The 24,768-nt window shown below is 38.8% G+C and overlaps 1 protein-coding gene across 1 annotated transcript in view; it reads right to left on the bottom strand.

Annotated features, from left to right (window-relative positions):
- Positions 1 to 6,907: 6,907 nt before the first annotated feature.
- The window catches only part of PROS1 (protein S), a 37,306-nt gene continuing 19,445 nt past the window's right edge, over positions 6,908 to 24,768 (bottom strand). The window contains exons 8-15 of the mRNA XM_083824122.1: positions 22,162 to 22,283; positions 19,556 to 19,674; positions 17,293 to 17,482; positions 16,163 to 16,330; positions 14,944 to 15,112; positions 13,259 to 13,407; positions 12,173 to 12,386; positions 6,908 to 9,361 (exon numbers count right to left, since the gene is read on the bottom strand). Of these exons, the coding sequence (XP_083680248.1) occupies positions 9,216 to 9,361; positions 12,173 to 12,386; positions 13,259 to 13,407; positions 14,944 to 15,112; positions 16,163 to 16,330; positions 17,293 to 17,482; positions 19,556 to 19,674; positions 22,162 to 22,283 (1,277 nt within the window). The 3' untranslated portion in view covers positions 6,908 to 9,215. The remainder of the gene's footprint in view (positions 9,362 to 12,172; positions 12,387 to 13,258; positions 13,408 to 14,943; positions 15,113 to 16,162; positions 16,331 to 17,292; positions 17,483 to 19,555; positions 19,675 to 22,161; positions 22,284 to 24,768) is intronic.

Here is a 24,768-nt window from a genome sequence, read left to right as displayed (position 1 = left end):
GCTAGACAGAAGCCTGGCAGTACTGTCACTACCCAGAACGTGCTCAAAATTCAGGATCTCTGTAACAGCTTACACCTCTCCCTTCAAACTACATTGCAGCATGACATGTTACCTCAGAGCCACCCTGGGACCAGACCATCCCTTCTCCTAGACCACAGGATTGTCCAGGGGGACAGCAGGGGATCGGGTTATCCACAAGTACAGCTTGCCAAGCTATATAATCTGGTACATTAAAACTAAAATATTGTTGGATGACACCAAACATTTTGAATCCCACTTTGTGATCAACAATGGAGTCAGGGAAATGTTTGACAGATCAGAAAAGGAAGCTTGGGTAGGCATTTAATCATCTAGAGGCATGAGGAGTCCCATATGAGGTGGTATAGGGGGCTGGCCACAGTGGTTAGGGACCAGGAGGAGACCAGTGCCTTGTTTACGTGTTTGTATCCCAGAAATGCAGGGGCTTTGGAGCATAATGACCTTCTCTTCTCTGTGCTTCTCCTGAGGGAAAACTTCTCCTTACCTACATGACAATACACTAAGGGGTGCATAGCAGCAAAACAGCTGTGAGGGCCAGACAGTAATAGACCGAGTCCTGCCCAGCTGAAGAATGGCCCTGAAGAAGATGCAGTACAGGAACTCTGAAAGCACATGGGAGAGTGGGGGGACTGTGCTTGAGAAATCTCTAGTTCTTAACCAAAAATTCAACTTTTCATTGTGCTCAGAATAGTATGTGTGTGTGTGTTGTTTTGCTCAATTGACAGAGTGACTGAAACTCTGGTAGCACAACAAAGTCCAAATTTGTCTGTAAATCCCCATTTCAAAAGGTTTCCCAGACTTTTGTGAAAAAAAAAACAAAACAAGACAGAAAAAAAAAAAAACAACCCAGTTTTAAGAAAGTGAAACAGATTCTTTCCTGGTTTATGAAGCAGCGAGGGAATTGGTAACTAAATACCAGTGGCAGGCGCTGCAGTGCAGATGGTGCCTGAGCCTGAAAGACGGCGGCATGCCTGTTACACTCCAAGTGAAGCTGCTGAGCTGGCAGCCACCACAGCCATTATTTTATTGCTAAGCTAAGCAGATCAGACATGTAAGTTCACTGGGACCTAAAAATGGTTCATTTGTACTAAGATAAACTTCAGTGTGAACATTCAGTGACTAGCAGCACGTCTGCAGTTCACCCCTTGCGGATGATGGATGGGAAACCAAATACTTAGGAGGAGGAGACTAACGCAGAACAGATAATTTGTCCTCGGTGTAGTGTTTGGAGAAACTTTTTTCTATTTATAAAGGCAAAATAGAAGGGGGGGAGGATTGGCTTCTGCCTTGTAAGGTAAGGTAGCAAATCTGGCATTGTAGTCTGGTGAAAAGTCAACCTTGTGACCAGCAGCACAAGGCTGAAGTCCTTGAGCAGAGATTGTTAATACGAACACGCAGAGTTGCTGTATGTTCATGAATCAACCCATACATGTTGCACTGTCTGTGGAGACCACAGTCAGGCAGTGAGACCAGCTGCAGAGCTACCTGGGCCTTCTCTCTCCGTTACGAAGCAACGCAAATGAGCCTGTACCATGTTCCATGTGGGTACCAAATCTAGTTTGTGAAGTGAGCTGGCTTATTGTAATGGATCACAGCTTCCTGGAATGAAAATGAATCATCTGTAGGTGAGGATCTACATGTCCTCTGCTTTCTGCACCACACAATAGTTGAGCATCCGACCGTACCTCTAGACATCAGGCTTGTACAGCATCAGTTAAGCATAAGCCCCAAACAACCCAACATGAGCCATCTGTTCCTTCTCCTTTGCTCACTTTGCACAGCCAGCTTCTCCTTTCTGCTATCAGGATTGAGTGACAGCCAGCGAGCTCTCCTCCGAGGCTCAGGCATAGCCACACCAAGTGACTGGACCTTCACTGGTGGAACCGGTGTGGAGATGACTTCTGCTAGCATGCCAGAGTCCCAAACACACTCACTGGGGCTGTGGCGTGTAAAGGTAGCTGCTAAAAGGTATCAGTGCCATTGCAACTTCCTTTGTTACTAGGAAATTAAAGTCTGGATAGAAAGTTATTAGCAGGAGTTTAAACTTGCATTGCCGCATAAGCCAGGAAGGGTTTATGTTAAGCACTAATGACTTAAAAACACATTAAGCTATGGATTTATATAGTAACATGTACAACAGACATGGGAAACCATTAGATTTCTGGAGTGTCTGGGGAATGACTTTTTCACTCTCTGCATACATTGTACTTAACAGAAACAGGCTACAATGAGTGCCCCAGCACAGTACAGTCACAAGCATGTATAATTTTTATTTGTCACAGAATCATTGGACCTGTGGTATTTCTCCTCTGACTGCAAGCATAACACTCTGCATTTGTACCTAAGTAGATTCTTGTTCTGGTAAAGACTAGCACACAATTTAAAGTTGGGCTCTGGGACACAGCTCAGGTCCCTCTGCCTGTGTAACAGTAAGTTTAGGACAGATTTTCAGAGGCATGAAGGGGAGTGGAGTGGCAGGTGGATGCCTGGTGTCCCTTTGCACCCCTGGAGAGCATTCCTTAGTGTATTGTTCTGCCATCTGCCTACACACATTCTCTCTGCACGTTCAGAGTTAAACCCAGTATTAGCAGAAAAAACATAATGACATAATGTGCACATAATGACAAAAAATAAAAAATGGTTCTGGACAAAGCACTTTGGGGGGCTGTTTAACATTCACTGTGAATATTGCTGAGGAGCTAATGTCCACTTTTAAAGTTTCAGTGGTTGGAGTTTTTTGGGGGTGGAGGGTGGATTTTTTTATGTCAAGACCTACAACAGGCTGTAAGGTAAGACTAATTAAATCAATTTCGTAATTTGTTAGTGACAGTTTCTTTAGGCTTCTGGTAGTAGCAGGACACTAGAAATACTGGCAAAGCTTGTTCTTAGTTTCTTATGGATGCATTAAACTACATTTTCAGCCCTTGAGATCATAGGTCATAGCTCTGCTTCGCCAGCATCGGCTGATGACATCACTGACACCCAAACCAGAGCAAGGAACTGCTGAATGCACCAGCTGCTAATATCATCAGCGGCGGGGAACCTGTGACTCCTGCTGTCTTCATTTCTTGATAAAAGCCCAAAGTCAATTCAGAAGAAATGTTGCTAAAGAGTGTGAACAGGTGAGAGGGTAACCATTTAAGTTGCTTACTTTAAAACTGTAGTAGAAGATACCATGTTTTCTGCAGGAAGAAAAGGTGAAACGAAATCACATAATTTAAATCAATGCCTAGGCTTTTCAGTTATAAAGAACTTAGCAACACATCTTGCCCCAAATTATTGTGATTACATTGTGTGTGTTAGAAAAACATTTAGCCCACATTTCTAAAGTTTGTCAGGTTATTTATTCAAAGTATTTCTCTTGCAAATAAAATTTGGAAAACAACAGTGCAAGGCTCGTCTTGCTTTAAAAAGACTTTCAGTAACTTTGCTCTTCTTACTCAAAATGTTTGTTCTTATCCATCATTTATTTAATGAGACAATCTTTTTTATACGGACCGTTCTTGGAACTATTGTTCATTTATCTTTGTCTAAAAAGCTAAGTGCCTACAAAAGCAGCCTTCACTCGTGCAGACGGGACGTCAGCATCTCTCTTGACTGCTTGACCTGGACTAATCTCATTTCCCACACGGGGTGGAGCACCCCAAGGAGGCCGTGTTCTTGGCCCACCCCAGTGTGAGGAAGGACAGTTTGGGGCAGATCCTGATGTCATTCTGGTTCACATCTGCGGAAAATGGCAAATGCAGGGTAATGGCTTCACTATGAGGATTTTGTGAGGCTGCCAATGAACTACTTATGTGTCGTCTGGAAGACTCTGAAAGCCTGTATAATCCTTTACCAAGATACAAACTTCAGTTTGTCTGTGCAGCTTGCTTAATGCCTCTATTGACCAGTGTTTCAATATAAAGACATGAGTTACAAGGTGATAGGATTTTCCTGTTCCAGGCAAACAGGTTTGTTAAATCTACATGACCTTCAGTTCCAGAAAAAAACCCTTTAAACAAAAGGCTGGCTTCTGCCCAGGTTTAAAAGAGAAGACTGCTTTTGAATTGACTGAGTTAGCAGGAGTCTGTGACCAGCTGGTGGCAATGATCATACAGCCTGTGACAGGCTACAAAAGAGAAAGTCTTGCTCAAAGGAAACCTTTTGTTTTCCTTTCTCTGTCTCTCTTCTTTTTTTATTCATTCACTTATTTATTTATTCATATTTTTCTATACAGAGTTTTGTTTTATGAAAATCATACCAGAACTTGATGAAAAGAGAATTTTCCTGGAAAGGTAAGGCACTGCTGAGTGGCAATCAAAATATTTGCTATTTTATACATGAACTGCTTTTTTCTTTGGGTTTATTTTAAGCAAAGGCAGTTCTATTCTCTGTCTTCTGTACTACCCCAAACTTGCAAAAATTACTAGTGTGTGTCTTCTTGCATTCTATTAATGAAGACCTTATCTTTAATAAACTCATATTTCTGATATCATGCCTAAAACCCCTAGTAAATTCCAGAAATATTGTTCCCCAGTTCTGCGGCCCTCAGCACCTCCTCGGTTCACTTGTGCAGGGCATCAGCACCACTGTTAGCGTGAGTTTCCCACACAGTGCTGTGGTGGGCCTCCAGCAGAGAAGGCTTGTCCAAGTCAGAGAAGCTGATTCTGGGTCTGTATCTAGAAAAGCAAAATATATGGCTTCTTGTAACCGCAGAATTGCGTGCTGTTAAGTTGGTTTTTGTTTTTCCTGTAAGTGCGTGATGAGAGGAAAGGGAAATACAGTTTATAGTGACAAAGAACAAAAGCAATGTTTTGCGTGGAGCTGTTAAGACTTGAAAAAGCAAAGCAGGATATTAGGGACTACTTCAAGGACCTATTTTGCTCCTGAGAGTACGTGGTCGAGGGACTTGATCTATAGTAGGTCTGGCATCATAAGTCAGTCTGGCACTTTGAGTGTCTTCAGTTAGTTTTCTAATGGTGGATACTAATAAACAACCTGAAGTCCATATTTGAGTTTACGTGCAAGAATTCTTGTACAAATACCAATGTTTGTAAGGCTGGCCACTGTGGGAGGGTTGTACCCAGGGATGACTGTTGAACGAACTGTTGGCAATTTTACATCACATTGTATGTCAAGTAAGGTTAAAATGTTTTTAAATGGTGTTCTTGTTGTTGGTGGTGTTTTTTTTTTTTATATACAGTGTTTGTGTTTGGAGAGAAAGGGAAGTGAAACTCTGTCAGATCAAATGGCTTGTGCTTTTTTTATTGTTGTCTGGGGAGGCAATCAAAAAAATCGAGGCCGAGGCAGAAAAAAAGCAACGTGGAATACTTTAATGTTATGCTTGTGTAGAAAGTGCTAACCTATGCCAACAGTATGTATTTAAATGTATTTTTTGCATGTTTGTCTTTCCTAAAATGCACTTAACCTTGTTTTCCTGCTACTTGTTTTTTCCATTTCCCTAATTTCTGGAGATGCTACAAATTACTATTTTCTTTTAAAAGAAAGCAATACAATTAACTCCTGAATTACATACAACTGTGTAGTTTCTTAGCCACTTGGTTGATTCAATAAACATGTCTGTAAGAAACATGGTAAGAGCTCCCCTACCAGATGATGATTTAGCTGCCTATTCCCATATTCCTATTGAAATCTAACTATTCCATGTATGACCAGTGTAACAGCGGGGGTATATTCATTCGTGTACAGGAAGCATTGTTTTTAAAGCATGAACAGTAAACCCTATTCCTGTGAAGTTTCTGTAGGTAGTTTGGATGAAGGCTGCTGTAGATGCTCCTTTTGATTTCCAATGATGGCACATGTGATATGATAGCATGTAGCACAGTGATAGTGCTTCTGTCTTGTTGGCACTTTTGCACCAATGCGACAGGTAATAAGCTGTCTAAAATGACAGCAGCCAAGGTCATTTAGCTCTAAAGTGCTGCTGCAGGACTGTGGTCAGGAAAAGAGTGTGGGAGAAAATCAGAATCTCAGTGTCTCGGTTCTTCTTTTATTTACTAAGTGATGCCTTATTTATCCCTTTGGTAATAGTTTTTACAATTTTCCTGTTATCTAATTTTTTAGCACACAACTGTTGTTTCTGGCAGACAAAATGTGAAATGCTCCCACATCTGTGTATTTTTTTTTTTATCATGAGGTTGCTGAGGCAGCAAAATATTAAGCATGTGCATATGACTAATGACACTGAAGGACCAACATCAGTGCTTTGTTGAGTGATAAGCAGGAGTGGAATGTCTGAGAAAGCTTGGCCTCTCTTTCTTTGAAGATGACAACCCTAGAGCTAATTTTAAACAACAGTAGTGAAGGTGTTCTCACCCAGTCTAGCTAGTTATCTTCACCAGGAGACATGCAGGTATTAAAGCACGTAAGCTACCCTTAGATCAGGCATATATGCAGAAATCTGCTTCAGTATAAATAAGAACCAATTTTATGGCTACATTTCATTTTCAGGGAAATCAGGACATGTAGATTTGTTGTAACACTTGGTGCACAGGAGCTGAAGAAGCCCAGAGCAGGTACCAGCTGTTCCCGCTGTATGAACGCTGAACAGCCCTTCCTGAAATGATTATGCCTAAAAATGAAATTAAACACATTTGATAAAGGAGAAAAGATAGGAATTAATAACTTAATTTTTTTTTCCCCCATGTGTGCTTTTAAGCTGAGCTAAATTTCTTCAGGTGATATTAAAAAATTAGTAAATTCAAACATTTTTCTAGAGAACATGGATTCCTATTTGGATAGCACATTAATTGGAGCACTTTTCTTTGATACTGAAGATTATCACAATCTCTTAAGTAGCCATTTGACCACTAGAACCAGCCCTGCACAGTGAAAATGAACGAAGATAAACAAATACAACTTAAAATGAGAAGAAAATTGCAAATGCTGCTTTATTTAATTCTTACAATAGGGAGGCACTTTTACATTAAAAAAAAAAAAATACAGTGCAGAGGTTTCATTACAACTACAGTATCCTAAAATATTCCTGCATGAAAATAAAAAGAAATGGTGTCTGTGTGGGAAACTTAAGTGATTTTTGATTTCTTTAATTCCAAGTCTATACCAATTATCCCCTTTGAAAAGGATGTGTTTTTTGTTTGTTTTTCTTCTGTTCACACAGATTGATATAAGTGTTCATAGTATTGCTGACACCTTACTCTGTTTCCCCTCAAACTACTTTTGTGTGTACTTGTACAAGGCAAAGAAGCTGACTGAGGGCTTTGCAAAATTCAGTGGGTGCTGCTGAGATACCATAGATGAAGTAGTTAAAGGTGTATTTTATGTCAAAATTCCCAATTTGGCTTCACCTTGAACAAAACCTGCTTATTTCAGTAGAGTTACTCTTTGCCTTAGGCTCAAATGACACGTGTTTGTGGGGATGGGAAGAGAACAAGGAGGGATGCTTTCCTGTGGTCATTTCCCCTCCATGGAGTCTGGGTAAATGAATGTGGGTGTTTTTTTTGTTGTTGTTGTTGTTGTTTTTTTCATGCCATCCTAGGAAACTGAAGTAGTTTGTTGGCAATTAGCCCCTGGGTGTCAGCTGTGTGGAACTCCTGCTGATAAGCAGCTAAATACAAACCCACGCTGGACAGACTTGGAGACCATTCTGATGCTGGCTGATGTGAAAGTCAGAGCAAACTCTGTGTTATATTAAAGGGCACAAGTGGGAAGTGAAGTTAGCAATAACCTCACAGCAATAACATTGAAAGATGGCCTCAGATTCTGCGGTATTGATGTACTAATGTTAGTACTCAACCATGAAAGAAACCTCGCTAATGTCACTAGGAGTATCTCTGGAGAAAGGCAATCCTCAAAATGACTATTGTCACAATCCATCCCTCTGTACATACATTTCCACTTGATTGTCTCGAGCAAAGAAAGCAAACCTCAGGTTGAAAATTCTGACAGATAGTGTCTCGCTGGTTGATGGATGGGGGTATATATTCATTGCTTACAGCAATTCTCTTGCTATTTATTTGTTTGGGGGTTATCAAAAGCACTAGGTGAGCTGCACAGGGAGGCTCCTGGTTGTGTGAAAATGAGGTTGGAAGTGGAAAGAATGCTCTAAGAATGATAAAGAAATACTAGAAATGCTTGAAATGAACACCAGAGGAGAAAAATACTCTTCTAATCACCTGTGCTTTTAAACTTGGCTGAGCAGAATATGGCTTTACGTGCTGATGTTACTAGCAAAACTTAGGCTTTCAAGTAAGTCAGAAATAACTGCAACAGGGTTTGCAAATAAATCTCTGCTGGGGGCTCTGTGAATATGAGGTTAACCTAAGTAAAGGGAATACAATTGAACATTAGAGGGTGCTCCTATTGGGGAGTGCCAAATTTGTCATAAATGGAATAAAAGTTTGCTGCAAGTTCTCAGCTTTATTTAGCAAATTCCAGTTTGATCTGCTGTGATGAAGACCAGAGCTCCTTCCCTCATGCAATTTTCTGTTTCCTAAAATTGCCTTGGCTATATTTTAATCCACTTTGGAAGTAAATTACCTGATCTGATCCAGAACTCTGTTAACGGTCTAAAGCTGGGTTTCTATGACAGAAGAATTAAAGTTGGTACAATATAACAAGAGCTATTTTCAAAAGTTGAACTACTTAAAAATATTTTAGTTTGGAAGTTGCTTTATCAGCATTGGTACAATATGTAAACATGTCCACAGAGAGCTTGGGCTCTGGATTCCAGGGCACCTTCCCCTTTACTGAAAGCACGTACTACAAAACCTGTAGAGATTTCTCTTTGTATATTTGTATATTACGTTTGGAAAAGTTTAAAGAGAATGGCTTTGTTTAGATTCAGATAGTCTGCCAAAATTTGCAACTTGTAACTCTGTGCTGACATACGAAAATAAGATGTAAAACTTCTCTCTCCAAACTAAATATATCAAGGGCATATTCTGAGCGTGGAAGATAATTCTGGCTTTAAGATTTATCACTGATATGGATAAAAGAACACTTTGTGGAATTTTGATCTTGATTATGTCTCTTTTCAGCTGAAAAGAGAGGAGACTTTTTCACCCACATTCTATATAAAAGGGATGAAAAACACGCCGTTGATTATTTTCCTGGCACATCTTGAACAAAATAGTACAGGCTTCATTATGGCATGAGACTAATTATGCAAATTATATCTGAAAGGAAAAAAAGTTAAATTAAGAATTGAATGGCTACTCCATAATCAGTGGGCATGAGTGAGATCTAATGGAATTGTGTTTAAAATCAGCTTCATCCAGATCCAGCTGTCTGCTGTTGACCTTCACCTCCATGCAGCCGTTATAAAAAGCAGTTACTAACGTTGCACCCAGAGGAACATCTGCACAGAAACACATTCAGTTTATTAGGCCAAGGCATGCAACATCTTATATATTTTTCAGATTAGCAAAATCATGGGGAACACTCTATTCCCCCTGCATTAGTCGTCCATGGGAAAAAACAGCAATTTGGCAGGAAACTTTTAACTAAGTTCTTCTCCCTTCTGTTAAGATTCTTTGAGATAAAGTCAGCAAAGTTGAGAAAGGTCAATAACATTTGAAATATGCATTGTAAGTATTCTCCCATCCAGAAACCAAAAAACTATACATAAGTGTTTCTCAGCAGCATTTCCTGCTTTAACTATAGTGAACTAATACTGTGTTTCCTGGAGTGCACTGTTCTTCTCCTGACTTACAAACAGATGTTTATGGGTTTAGAGGTCACCGAAAGAACCGTGTTACTTCTGCCAGAAAGCTACTCTGGATTCAAATCTGTAAGTTCTCAAAAAGGGCACCCCTGGGAACTGCATACATTTTATTGCTTCCTTACTGCTTCTTCCAAGTGAAATGTCTGTGAGAGACCCCCTTTATCTGTTGCTCATTTAGCTATTCTTTAGGTCATGGTAACATCATATCATTGATGTGCTTCTAGCACACAATATGTTAAGCACAGAACCAAGCAGGCTTTGCTGCGAGGCCTTAGGGCACAACCATATTACAAAGTAGACTGAAGGGGATCCGAGTACCTTCAGCAACCAGAATGAGGATACCTAGAAGCTGATACCAAGTGCATCATCTTTTTGTCAGGTGTTAATCATTCTGTCTCTCCTAAAGATTGCCATGATGGTCTGGGGAACATGAAATACTGCTTCCTTGTGTTTTTTGCTGTTGTTGCAAGCTGAGGTACTGCACAAACTGTCCTCTAGAACTGTGTCCTTCTGCTCTTTTGGCTTCAGGGATAACGTGTTGCTGTCACAGAACTGTGCAACACTCATTTAGCCTGCGCTGTGTTGAATTAATTAGCAAAAAGGAATACTTCCAGCATTGTTACAAGTTTGAAGAAATGTGTGTCAAAAACAGACAGTTCTGTTTTTCATGAAAAACACATATTTTTGTTAGGTGCCTCTTAACCATACAGTTCTGTGCACTTAGCTCAGTGTGGGAATCCTTACCTACATTTTTATACTGCTCAATAATCCCAGAGACTTTTCAGAGATGTTATAACAAATAAATGAGTTGATGTAGTCTTAAAGTCGCTTTCCTATGTTACTTTTTTTCTCTTTGGCAACTGAGATTGTTGCAGAAGAGGCTCCTGTGGATAAGGTGTGTGTGTGTTTGTTTTGTGGAGTGTGTTGTTGTTGTGGGGATTATTATTATTTTTTTTTTTTTTACTTCTAAGTAGATACTGGATTTATATAGAGATCTGTTTTATGAATTTGCAATGTCTTAACTCTTAAGGCGTCGGTGTTAGCAAGGTACTAGGAAGAATGACAAATATCACAATGGTAATGAGGGCTAAGAAATGACCAGAGTCATAGTCAAGTTACTATGGCTCAATTAACCTACTGACTCACCTCTACTAAGTAAACATAGCCTTCAACTCTCTTTTAAAAGTGAGCAGGCATTACAAAAATTGATACTTACCTGTATCTGACAGTACTGTACCATTAGCATATTCTCATTCTACTTATTCAATTTGAATTGAACTTACCTGGTTAGTTGGTTTACAAGACATTGCGCATCCAGTCAAAAACAAAATCATAGGAGAAATTGGCATATTTAGGGACTGAATCTTTATATTCTTGACTATCACTATTTAAAGACTTGTAGAGAAGTCAATCCCAACATACGTGCCTGGATGCAGAGGCAAGTACCACTTCAGACTGAAGCTGTGGTACCTACTGTGCCACCCTAAACATCTTGCTTTTATTCTGACAAGCAACTCTAGAGGGTGGAATCACAATTCCAGCTTCCCCAGTGGATGCTACCTCGGAAGAAATGCCTAAAGAGACCATCTCCAAGGGATACATAGTTTTTCATCTTTCTGCTCCTGTGTACTCTTCTCCTGCAGACTAAAGAAGACTGACTTTATCTGGGGCAGTGCTATGACAATGCAGCCTAAAAGTAAAATGGATGTCAGTTCAAGACTGTTTCTGAAAATTTTAAGGGTTTCCCTAGGAATTTTGACTTAAAAAGCTCTGCTAGTAGGAACTTCACCTTGTAACCATGGTGTATTTTCTCTACTGATTTTCAAGTTTGGGGATCTCAGGCTTTGAAAAATCTTTGTGGCAATGCTGTTTTTCTGCATGGTTCACACTGAAGTCAAACTATTTTACAGATAAGTGTGTGTACGCTTCCTGTACAAAATTCCTGTTTGTACTTGTCTTAAGACTGGGTATTTGCTTGCAGCTTATTTTAAACAAAATACTATTTGCTGTTATAACATTTTCTCTCTCATGAAGGTTGTCTCTCATCTATTGCCCAGAGTGTAATTTTTAAAACCATGTTTCGGACTTTTCCTTCTCCAAATCTGACACTTAATTTACTCATAAATGTCAGTTTTCTTACATACTTGATAGTTTCTAAACTGTGCCAGCTGGTGGCATTTCAGAAAACACAATCGTCACTTGTCCCCAGCTCAATAAAGCAAAATATATTGCAAATCCAAACCTGTTGAGAGAGACTCATGCCTCTTAATAGGCTTAATGATATTCCTATTGAAAAGTGGGCTCGCTCAAAAGCTGCGTAGACTGGATGAAACAAGGAGCATTTGGGGAAAAGGTGTTTCTTATACAGTTGTAGGTTTTGTCGAACTCATGTAAGGCTGAATGTAATCAGGCTTCTATAAATGAACAAAAAGAAATGTAATTCACCTGGCAGGCCACCCAAGTAGGTAACAACATCTGTCATCATCGCTTGATGCAGGATAGACAGCTGCTCAGAATTGCTTTGGTCTGTACGTGAATCAACAGACAGTTCAAGCTGCAGCTTGGTTACTACAAGTCCAACCAACACTTTTCTGGGTGTACATAACTTCTTTGATTCCAGACGTGCAACAGTGATATTTCCAATGGTCACAATGATTTCCTAAACAGAAGAATGTGGAGTCAAAAAAGATGCCGCGTGTAACTTTAACACAAAATTATACTTAATTTTGATGCATTTTATACTTGAAAGTAGAAAGAAAAGAAATGTTAGAGCTGTGTTTTAAAAATTGTTACCTTAAGTTGGAAAAGATATTGAAGTTGATAGTTGCTGTATAACCATCACCTTTGTAAACAAAGCCATTCATTTATATTCTGAAACTTATAAGCGAGAATACTCTCTGTGGGGGGAAAAAAAAGTCTTTTGGCTATGGTTCTGAGGTGAAATCCTGTTTCTTTTAAAGGGAGTACTGCTACAACTTCAAAGGTAACCCAGTTTTCACTGTGTTCTTATTTCAGGCAGAGGCGTGGATTAGCTATGATGTGCTATCATGATCTATCTTGTTACAACTGATGTAAACATGTAAATAAGAACTTCAGGACAAAAACATCTGTTTATAAATTGAAACTAATGTTGCCATTGCTATAATATCATGACTACTTCTGTCATACTCCCTTTTCTGCTTTGTGCGTTTGGAAGGAAAGGCTAGAGAGCCTTAAAGACATAATGGACACTACCTAATAAACTACACAATAAAGACATAATGGATACTACCTAATGTAAGAGTGCTCAGTGGTTGGTCCCTGACATAGCAATCATTAATAGTAATATATTTTCTGCACATCACCATATGATCGAAGTGCCATGCAAAATATTAATTCAGCCTTCCAGCTCCACTGCATGTAAGTGTAAGTAACTTCTTTTCAGTTTGACTTCTTTTCAAAAGCAGAGTAGCGAGTTAAGTGAGACAAAGATGAGAGGTGTGATTTATGAGATGATGCTCCAGCCCTGAGCTGCTATAATTGTAAGATCACCTGTGAGTCAGAAGAGTTAGAGTCCACTATGGACAAAGCAAGAGGCACTGTTTCATTAGAAACCAGGGCAAACAAAACACCAGTGTCTGTGGATGGGCGAATAGTCATAGTCACATTTACTAGCCAATCTTCAGCACTGTCAAGATTATCTGTTTTAAAAGAAAAGATTGAAATTAATAAATCTATCTGCTAATGAAAAATTAATATGGTGTTAAAAAATTAGTACTTCATCTGCTCCTATTGTGGAAAAAATAGTACTCATCTCCAGGAAAAAAAAAAAACAAAAAAAAAAACCCACAGATTTTGGAACTTTAAGATTAGACTTATAGTTCTTTCTAAAAACACAACAAAAAATACCACTTAAATCTTGCATCTTCTCTAATCTTCTTTTCTTACTGAATGCTTTTTTTTTGTTGCTTTCTCTGATCCAATGTGGAACAGGTGCCACATTCGTGAAAGGTCAGTTTAAGATTAAACCTGGAAAGACTACTTTACTCATAAATTGCTGCCATTGAGTAGAAGATTGGCAGTTCTGACACATTTTTACATTCCAAAGCAGTTCTACTGTCAAAACGGGAATACGCAGATGGGTAAAACAAATATGCAGATGGTGCAAATATAACTTCAGATGATGCATTCATAGTCAAGCTAATACAAAAATTACTGTTTCAAGTGCTGTTTGTCATCTTTTAAAATCTTTTCTTCCAGCATCTGCCCTTCCCTTCCCCACTCTCATCTAAATTGAGTTCTAGTAGTTTTTTTCAGGAAGCAGAAATCCCAGCACATGAATTGAGGTCATATTCAGATTTGGGGTGGAGGATGGGATGGGGATGGGAACAGAAAGACGCAGGGGTGATGAAAGCATAGCAGCAGCCCCAAAGAAATAGGTCAGGAGGAGACATGGCAGCATGGTGTTAGTGAATGAATGGGAGGAAAGATGAGTAAACGTCAGTGGCATAGAAACCTCTCATATGAGTTTGTTGGAAACATAGGATATAAAAAGCCATAGAAATCTTTTGAAGTGGACTAGGGAAATTAAAGAAAAGGCCTTGGAAAGAATAGCAAATCCTGGGATGAAAAGGATTGAGGATCAGACAGGGATAGAAGGGTAGGATAGCATCTGGGATATTAAAGTATGTAATGACAACAAGATTTGATGCTCTAGAGATGCCTCGCTTTGGGCTCTCAAGTGTACAGAGGGGGATCCTGGACTGCAAAACTTGAAATTAGGGCAGAAAGTTCTGGGTTCAGGAAGAAGCAAGATATACACCCAAAACATCTAGATATGATGTTCATTTAGAAACAAAACTACATATATAAAACTATCAGTGACCCTTTTCCCCATCCCCAATGTTGTTTTTCTGTCAGTAATACTATAGCTTTCTTCACTGATAAGCAAGGAGGAGAATTAGATCTTTTCACAGTGAACATGTTCAGTAGTCCCCATCTTTTTTTTTGCAATTGAAGAATACTCTTCCTAACCTAAAGCACTTCAGAAAGTAAATGGACAACACCAATGGGATCAAAAATCCTCATGCAAGCAAATTTCTCTCAGAAGTTACGCTAAGCACTGCTGGATGAATTGGTATATAGCTTAGTTTTTTTTGATTTTTCTTTTCTTGACAATTCAACAACTCCATCACCATTGCAGCAAAAGGTATAGAAATAGACAGAAAAATACTTACTATAGTTTATTTGAAACTTTGCCATTCCAGTGCCGGGGTAGAAGGATCCTCTCTCAACTGTTACTAAACAGTGTTTGCTTTGTTTTTCTTGAATAACTTCTTTTACACCTGAGTGTCCTTGATTCATTAGGTTCCAGGCACGAATGCACCCATCTAGGCGAGGGTTAATCTGTAGAAGAATTACAGTACTAGGTGTTTGAAGTCAAATTTGTTTTAAAACATATTAGCAATGAGGTGTTACTTTACATATCAACTTATAGCCAATAAAATAGCCCTATCAATGCTATAGGTTACCACATTACAGAACTGAGGCTAGGAAAAAACAAATGTCATGCATTTAGAACCCCAGCCTTCAAAAGGCACTCCTGATTTAACATTATTTCCATTTTGAAGTTAAAGATCTGTACAAAATAAATTGCTTCAATTTTAAAGCTCATGCTGTCCTTTCGTTTAGATCACTACAGCTTTCCTATGCCTGTAGGACAATGATTATTAGCGCTGATCCTTGTTCAAGGTTTTTGTCTTCTATTTGTATGAAAACATAAAGAAATTCCTCAAATTACTCTCTATTAGGTAAGGGGATGTTGTTGTATTGCTTCATACTTTTTCCCTCTGCTTCACTTTTGAGCAAAAATTGAGCTTTTTATTTTTTTAAAAAGCACAGTCTCTAGTGTACAGTTACTTTTTGCTTCTCTGTTTAGAGCGTCAGTTAGTTTGAGGGTTCCTGGACTGAGAAGCAGGTAGTTGGTTGTACTCATCCTCATCAAAAGACAGAGCTGCCGAGAATGGAAGACTGAGTGAATCATTGGCCTTGACTCGTCTCAGCTATTGAAAAACCTAGTAAAAATGAAAGCTTATTGTGCTGCCTGCACAGTGATTTCCATACCCATTCAGGGCGTAGCGAAAGCTAGCACCAGACACGTGAATAGCTCTGAAATGCTCTTGCAGCAGAAGTGGTGGTGATTTAGGGAATCTTAAAGCTACCTTAAGAAACAAGCAACAGAATCCTGAAAGATTAGTCCTTAAGAACTGTGGGTTTGTAGCTGAAACCTAACTGAGGATAGTGTACAGAGCTTTCTGCATATTTACTTTCAAAACAGTGGTTAATAATGCCGTTTTCATTTTCTAAATGGATTCTAAGCTGCTACTATGTCCTGTGTGACTGCTAAAGAAAGAATACAAAAATACTACGCCTTAATCAACATTACATTTTAGCTACCTGTTTAATTAGAGTGTCGCCCACTTTGCGAGGTAATCCTGCAATGTACACCTTAGTTTCCAAGAAACCATGTGACTGTTTGAAGAGCGTTCCCGGGCTGTTAATGTTCATCACTGCTTCTTTAGCTATTTTTACACTGATGCTGTGCTCTAGTTCTTCAACTGATATCTAGAATTAAATAGAAATGTTTAAGTATACACATACACAAACAATTAGGATACTCTTAAATGCTAATTTTATATATCTGTATGAAAATATTACTTATGTACCCTTAAATATTTGACTTGTAAAATATTTTAATGTATTCAGTACTTATAGCACATTTAAATTTGCATCATAGCAACTGTCCATTTCCATGGACACCGCATAGGAGGATGACCTGGGTGTTTTTATTCCCACCCTACCCTCAGGAAAACACATGCAGCTGATTAGTCAGTCTACTTTATGCTCTATTGAGCTTGCAAGAAGTTCATTTCTACAACTGTTCTACATCCCATCTATGTCTGGCCATTCATGTTGCTGTAACCTGCTGCACAGGATTGAATCTCCAGATGGGACAAGGACAAAGTAGATTTAACGCCTGTTCCTGCTATTGTGAGGCATAGAAGTAGATTTTTAATCTCATGCAAGTTGTACTAAACTGAAGCAGTTCTATGCAGAATTCTAGCTTCTCTTGGCCTCCTTTAAAAACAAACTTACTGGTGTTAATAATACGGTATCATTTATAGATGGTATAACTGAGCAAGGCCTTTCACCTTAGGTATGCAAGCTTGAAGAACAAGCTGGGCTTCTGGTCCACCAAAAGTAAATCTTGCTTCCTAGGCAAAGTGTCTTATTGTTCAGCTCACCCTGCAATCATACTTGCTAATGATCTGCTGCTTCCCGTTTCATGACTACAAAGAATAATTCTTACGCTGCCAGGTAGTGCTAATTCTCATTATCAATGATGAACAAATGCCATGATTTCCCAGATGTAAGGCATCCTCATACATTCCTTGATTGATATTTAAATCTGGAATTTGAGGGCATCACTTTAAGCCCTTGGAATTGTTGCTTAGTTTCTGCATACAGTACAGAATGTTCCCATAGGGGATTAAAGGAAGGAGAGGAGAGAGGTAAACCCAGCTTACTATATGCCACAGGCCATCATTAATGGCTTTTCCTCCACTGGTGACTTTTGTTCCAAATTCATTCCTGAATTGAATTTCAATCTTTCCATCACGAAGAGCAAGTAAGATCCATGCTGTGTTGTCAAGGGATTCTGCATACAGTATAACTCCCTCTGTGTCATATGTCCGGAAATCAAATTCTGCTGAAAATCTGAGTTGTGAAGAAGGGATCTTATTAATAAAGACAGGAAACCTAAGTCCTGAAGAGCCTGTGAAAACCTATTAGTAAGGTTTTAGGAAAAAAAAAAAGTTCATAGATATTAACCTTTTGGTAGCTCTGTTTCTGAGCAGTTGTGATATTTGCATGCTATTAGTCGAATGCAGAATCTAATGTTGTTCATACCAATCCAGGAAGAAGTTTTGAGATTTATGCCTGCAGCTGGGATTTGAAAGAGCCTTGGTTCAGTTCCCAAATCTGCTATGAGCTTTGCCTGTGAAGGATATCACATCCACTTCAGTAAGGGGACAGAGATAATAACCCTACTGCATTGCATGGAGATGTGATGTGGGGAAAAATATATGATCTATGGCGTGCTTTAGCACAATGGGGCTGCCAAATGCTGTCCTACAACAATTATGACCTAGCAATTTGTTACAGTTACTGATGCCTTTGATACAGCACTCTAATTTGAGGATTTGTTGTCTGGACCTCAACAGTTGGTTGAACATGTACATAATTGATTTATTTACAGTACAGGCTACAGTAGTAGAGAGAGAGTATAAGTACAGTGAGAAACAGCTCTCCTCTCCTGGAACTTCTGGGCTAGATAAAACAGATTTAGCATGAAAGGAAAAAGCAAAGCACGCAAAAGTAAGGATTTGCTGAAGACAACAAAAGAAACAAGTAAGGGGGCTGTAATTGAGAACTTGATTAACTCCCAGTCTTGGTCTTTGTCCACTAGATGTCAGTCTCTCACACAGACATACAGAAAATCATTCAGTATTTACACAGAGACTATTAAGATAGTGTCAAACATTTATCATCTTCGAAAGGTCTTTCAGGAGAGCATTAATGCTAGGTCAACTTGGAAAAATGGCAGAGGAAAAAGTTCTCACTATTTATGTCTTTCTGTAAGGTTCTGAGGCTCTGGGGATCACCAGCTCAATGGCTGTTGCTGCTGTTACTCTTGAAATTGTTCAGTCAGTATGTCAAGGAATGCTGCAATTTCAGCTGCCACTGTGAAGAAGTCCAAGAGTAATAAAGAGGTCACTACCTTTGTCAATTGTTCTGACAGCTGTAAAGGAAATCACACAGATGGCACTGTAGACAAGGTACTGCACTTTATCAGTGTCCTTGGAACGCTGTGTGAAAGGAAGAACAGGATGGGGGGAGCCTTGGCCTGTTTTTGTTTCTCAGCAGTGTGTGTGTAGCAGGAGGCAGCTTCTACCCAAAGCAGAAAGGAAGTAGCACCACTAACAAACCTAAAGCCATACCCATAGATCAGAATGGAAGCTATACATTAACTTTTTCTTCTACCATATCTGAATTTCATGCTGAGAATTCTAAGTGTCTTCCTGTATCTGCATCACTGACTCCCACCTTTCCTAACCCCTGCTCTTTCTTTCATGAGTAAGGTTCTATCACAAAGATGCACCAATTTTGCTCTCCACAAACCAATGGGACCTACTGCCTATTATACTTACTGTCCTCAAACCTTTCTTTTTTTCCTACTCAAGTCTGGATCTCTCTGAACTCTTTCTCGCAGTCCATATACCTCTTCCCTACCAACAGCATCCATAACCAGGTCTGTAATGGCTGGAAGACTCCAACTTGTTTATTCGTATATATGATCACACCACGTGCCAGTGGTGCATGTCTGCCCCAGCTGTGCGCTATTTCCTGGCTGGGACACAGCTGCTAGTGGCTCCTACCTGCTTCTGAGGTGTCTGGAAGAAATCTGCTGACCTTTTAGTTTTGCCACATAAGAAAGTTGCTGTCTACACTGATGAGGTGTCTCAAGGACACAGTACAATCAATAAGAGATGCTGTAAACCAACTCCAGACACATTACTCTTCCTGTCCGCTTTCAAACGACTCTGCACTCCCTTAAGTGATGGTGTATGTAGGAACCTGAGTTAATTCATTCTCCATATAAAAGTATCTTAACCCATGGGGAGATGGTGGTATAATTTATGCATGGAATGTACTTTACAGCCTCAGAAAACTAAGGGAAACAAATGTCCATGATTTCCAGGCATACTTTTTTCAATAGCAAATGCTTACCTGGTGACATTTGGCAATTTAAACTTCAAGTTCACGACAGGAATCCCTGTAAACTGTTCTGCCAGGTAAAGCAGTTCGTTATTCTTTTCTAGGTTCAGTGGGATACACAGAGGAATAGACTGAAAATAATAGAGAAGAAAAAAGTTGTTAACGTTGCATTGCGATATTCCATGATGCAACTTCTGTTGTTGCCTGTTAGTCTTTTTTTGTTGTTGTTTCCTTAAGCAATGGATGGCTTGCCTCGTTTTTTTAAATTTATTTTAACTTGAATATCTATGTACAAATGAAGTAGTGTTTGTCTGTTTATTTAAGTTGTTGAAGGATAATTGAGGTTGAAACACAGTCCTGGTGGATTGTAACTATTTAAATATTCAGTTTTTGAATCAAGAATTCTAATCTTCTATCACGTCCTTTTCTGTCACCAGAGACCTATGACACCCATCTGCTAGGGTCCTGCCTGGTTCCATTATTAAAGCTGTGTGGAATCTAAACCTGATCAGGTCTTAGAAGGGAATGGGGCCAGAGCAGTGTCTTTTTAATTAATTTTGTTAATTTAAAAATTAACAAAAATCACCTTTTCTTTATCATTACTGATGTACAGCTATTCATATCTGTACAGCTTTTAGTACTACTAGAATCATTTACCCAGAATAAAAAGAAGCAATTTACAAGTAGATTCAGTAACAGATCAATACAAAATCTTTGTCTGGCTGTTCATTGAATGTACTTGTCTTTCTTGAGCTCTGGAAAGGGATGTTGACGCAATCAACACTCCTCATGCTGGAATAGCATTGAATTAGTATTTCTGAGAACTGTTAGTGGGGATATGAAGCTCTTAAAGCAGTGTATATTCAGGAAAAGTGTGAAAGAGAAGTTCTAAGTATTTGTGGCAACTGAAAGTCCTAAAACAGTATGTGAAACTGGAATTAATCATAATACTTGATCCAAAGTCAAATGTGAATAATCACAGTCAGCCAGCTGCAGTAGGGGGGAGGGGAATGGGGACACAATGGCTCTTAGTCTTTCAGTTACTCAGCTACCTGAAGATTTAAACAGACCTTGTATACAGGAATAAAGTGCAAATTTAAACTAGTAAAATATTCGTTCCAGAAATGTCAACCATCCCTTCTAAGATGTTGTTGATTTCGTCTTCTGAAACTGATGTTATAATTAATATCTACAGTTTTGTCTTGAAAGTAAAGCACTCAGATTTGCTTTAGATACAGGTACTTACGCTCTGCATAAGGTAGGAAGACTTGCAAAATATGCTTTAGATTACCTGTGTCCTTGACTAGTTGGAGCCTAAGAACATCTTTGATCTGAAATTATCCCTCAAAAGACCTCTTGTTTAATTTTTATATGATGGCAGTATAGCAGTCCTACAGAACAGAACCGAGAAGAATAGGTGTGGGGAGGGCTCTTCTGTTCTCAAAATATGCTTATTGTTAGTTTGGTAAACAGTTAAATACAATTCCCAAACTCTGACTTGTGTATTCATGATGAAGCAGTTTTGTTAAACGTACAGGTGCTCCTGAATTTTATGGCTACTCCATTTTATGTCTGCCAATATGACTAGTCTTTGGATTGCATATATTTTAAAATGATAAAACTACTTTTTCCAGTTTAAAGGCCTGTAACTAGCTTCTACAACTAGCTTCTAGATAGATAGTTAATCACTTTTGAATAACGATGTTGAAAAAAATATGTAATGAAGCTAGAAGATGCTTTTCTTCTTTCAGGAAGAAGGAAAAGGAAATGTAATGAATACCAGTGTGGTTCAGATATTAAAAGTACAGAAAAGAAAAAAAAAAGAAAGTACAAACAAGTTCTAATACACACATGCTAGCACTTGTACCAGACCTTGTTCAGGCTGGGTTTAAGCCCAGTTTTATTATACTGTGTTAGAGATCTTTCTTTTGTTGGCAGTTATCTGAGCTTACCTCGTAAAACAAGTCTCAGCCTGCCTGAACCTTTCAGAGCATACAGAGAACCATTCACAAGAAAATCCCTGTACTGGGATTCTCCGGAGTTCTAAATTTTCTGCTACTAATAAACAGAGCTTTAACAGCCTATTTTGGCTGTGAGGTGCTGTTCTATTGGAAAGTTTTACTAAGTGCTTTTTCTTAAGCTATTGCAGATGAAAACTGCGGAAAACAGTCCAGCTCCGTTTTTTTTTTTTAATCCAAACAGGCAAAGAATAGAGTAATTCTGAAAGAGCGAGTGAAAACTTTTGTGCAGTCTATGGAAAACCTAGGAACATATGGGCAAATTGGAGTATTTTGGCTCTGAGTAAGCTGAACAGGAATTATTTGTTTGATAGGAGAAAGCTGGAGCTTATTTTGGAAGCAGCAGGAAATAGAAGCTTGCCTAAGCCAGTCTTTCTTGACAGAATTCCTGTAAATGAGCATGCATGAACTGAGTGGCATCCAAATCCCTACTGGGTCTGCTTTGTGAGCCAAACCACAGCTCAAAGTCCCCAGCACTTTCTCAGCAATTTTGAATCCATTCTCAACTAGCTTCCTATTTTCTTGAATCTAACTCATCCTGTCATCAAGAGATATCCACCTTTGATTTTCCATATGGAGTATTACATAGTGCAGTTTTACCTCGCAATTCTTCATGTCCTTAGAGAGCTTGAACCCTTTCTTGCCATCACAATAGCAGCTATAACTTCCTGGAGAGTTTACACAAAGTTGAGCACAAATATCTTCAGTGCATTCATCAATATCTAGGAGAAATAGAAGCATACAGAAAGATTTATTAAGATTATTCGTGGCACAGACTGAAAACAAACACTTTAATGGAATAACAGACAAGATAGGTTCTACAGCATAAAATGAATCCAACAGGTGACTGCTGCTAAGCTAAAGTAATGCTAACAGATGTCTTCTATGTAAAATTTACAATCCAGAATTACCTGCTGGGTGTATAAGCCCTAGTAATCTGATAAGGGCCTTGTGTGCAGAGCAGGGGAAAAATTGGTCTGATCTGTGAGGCAGTAAGAAGCTGAGCTGCAAGGTGGTTGCATTAGTGCAAGAGACCTCAATAAATCACTACCATTTATGGCAGAAATGTCATTCTGGGTCAGACCTTTTCCTTTCCCAATGGATATCAACATAATTTAGAGTTATTAAGAATTTATATGGCAACTGTGTGGAAAAAGGACATGATTTTTTCACATAAGATCAAAATAATTTCAGGGCAAAATATGTGTTTAAAAAAAAGTGTTAAAACAACACACAATAATCTTACAAATAACTAAGTTTCAGATAGCATCTATTTGTGCAGACCAATCTTGATTGAAGCTGTAAGGAATCTACAGCAACTTCATTTTCTATATTGCAGGCTGTATATAATAGTTTAGAAATGAAAGGCTATGTAAAAAGCTAATGTAACTGTTACATTTCTAATACAGAAACGAGCAAAATCTCTCCTGGATAAAGGCTCTGAGGGTGGTTTGGGTCCTCAGATTAAAGAAACTGCAAGACTTGTTTTGAAACGAGTGGGAATAAGCAATTTTGTAATACCATGTGAATTTTAAAAGTGTTTCATATTATGCTAATTTTTTCAAGATTAAAATACATTTTTTTCCTGTTGCTTGAGGGGAGGAGGAAAAAATAAGGGAAAGAAAAAAAAATTACTGTAAAATCTGCTACTTTGCAGCAACCACGCATAACCTCCTTCCAAAACAGTATACCACGTTTTGCAGTCTGTGGATGCTACTCTGATTTCTGCTGTTGCTGCAGTTAACTGTCACTTGCACACTGCTTAGCCTCCAAGTGCTTGCAGCTTCTACCTTATTTAAATGGGCAACGATTCATGAAAAGGCTGAGGAAACTGACCTTGTAATTGGATGAAGAGTTCTTTATTACTAAAATGTCTCATCTTCCTCACCTTTTCCTTAAATGATCACTGCAAGGGAACTGTGCTCAGGCTTACACTCCCTCCTGCACATTCGTCTCAAAAGAAAAAGCTGTACTGTCCCTTATTACAGGTAATACAGCTAGAACTAGAGTTCTGGATATTCCTACTGAAAGGCATAGGATGCAATAAAGAAATCTGTTATTGTCTTTGTAGTATGTTCGAGCTGTGCAGAACTCCACACCCAGTTCCACCACTTGCCTTGCTTCCATTTCACTAAGACAGTGCTCTCTCCTGGAAGGAGATGAGAAAAGAAACAAAGTACTTGTTGGGAGTTCTCTGCATTATAATCATGGTACTTCTAAAAACAGAGAGGTCAAATCAGTTGCTCTGCACGTGGTTCCACTGCCTGTTCTGGGACAGTTCACTGAGGATATACTGGATGTACATAAGACCTTAAATCTTTGACCAGCAAGTGTTGCCGATGGTGTTTTCCTGTTCTGGTAAAAGGTTTCATGCATATCGAAAGACAGTTCCTAACATATAATTGGAGAGCTGATGACTGCAGCTTTCTGGATTGTTCAAATTCTAACTGATCTTAGGTACACAGCTGCAGAAAAGGTTACAGGGGAGATTTTCCTGCTTCTCTCTGATCCTTCACATGCCTCATGAATTCAATATCTCAGCTAAGGGAATAAAATAAGTTGTTAATATAGAAATATATGAATGGATGTTGTAACAAGTTGATCTGACAGCATTTTGCAGATGGCTTTTGTGTTGCAACACCATAATTTGAATTATTTTAAAGTAACAAATGTATAAATTCAATTGTGACTGTGCCTGAAACTGCAGTCTTCAGAGGTGAATGTCTGTCAATGTTAAGAGTTTTTCTTTGCTCAGATTTGAGAAAACTGTCCTATTAAAACGTGTTACTTTGTATGTATGCACAAGCAAACTCCTGCAACTGGAAATTACCAACGCTCTGCTCATGGCTTGATTCCTTCTTCATTCATTTTGGCTTTTGTCACCTGTAGTACTACTTAGGTGAGTAAGATAAAAGGATGGGTTGCAATATCTAAGTGCTTATTTTAGAGTTTGAATCATACTTCTTTCCATATGCCTCAGAGATAATGCTCACAAATTAGTCATGCAGCAGGATTTGGTCAGTTGTTAAGAAATGTTTTGCTGGTGCATAATTGCAGCTGACCCTTCTATTTCCTCTGTCTGCAATTAGATCACCTCTCTTTCATTTGGCATGTGTACTCCTTTCCATTTGGAAGTCATTAAACTGTTTATGGTCTTGATGGGCATTACCTAACCCAATAGATTGCAAGATCAACTTGGTACAAGGG

This window comes from Anser anser, assembly GCF_964211835.1.
Source record: "Anser anser genome assembly, chromosome: 1".
Lineage (NCBI taxonomy): Eukaryota > Metazoa > Chordata > Aves > Anseriformes > Anatidae > Anser > Anser anser.
Note: the sequence above shows the minus strand (reverse complement) of the source record. Positions and strands in the feature narration are given on the sequence as shown.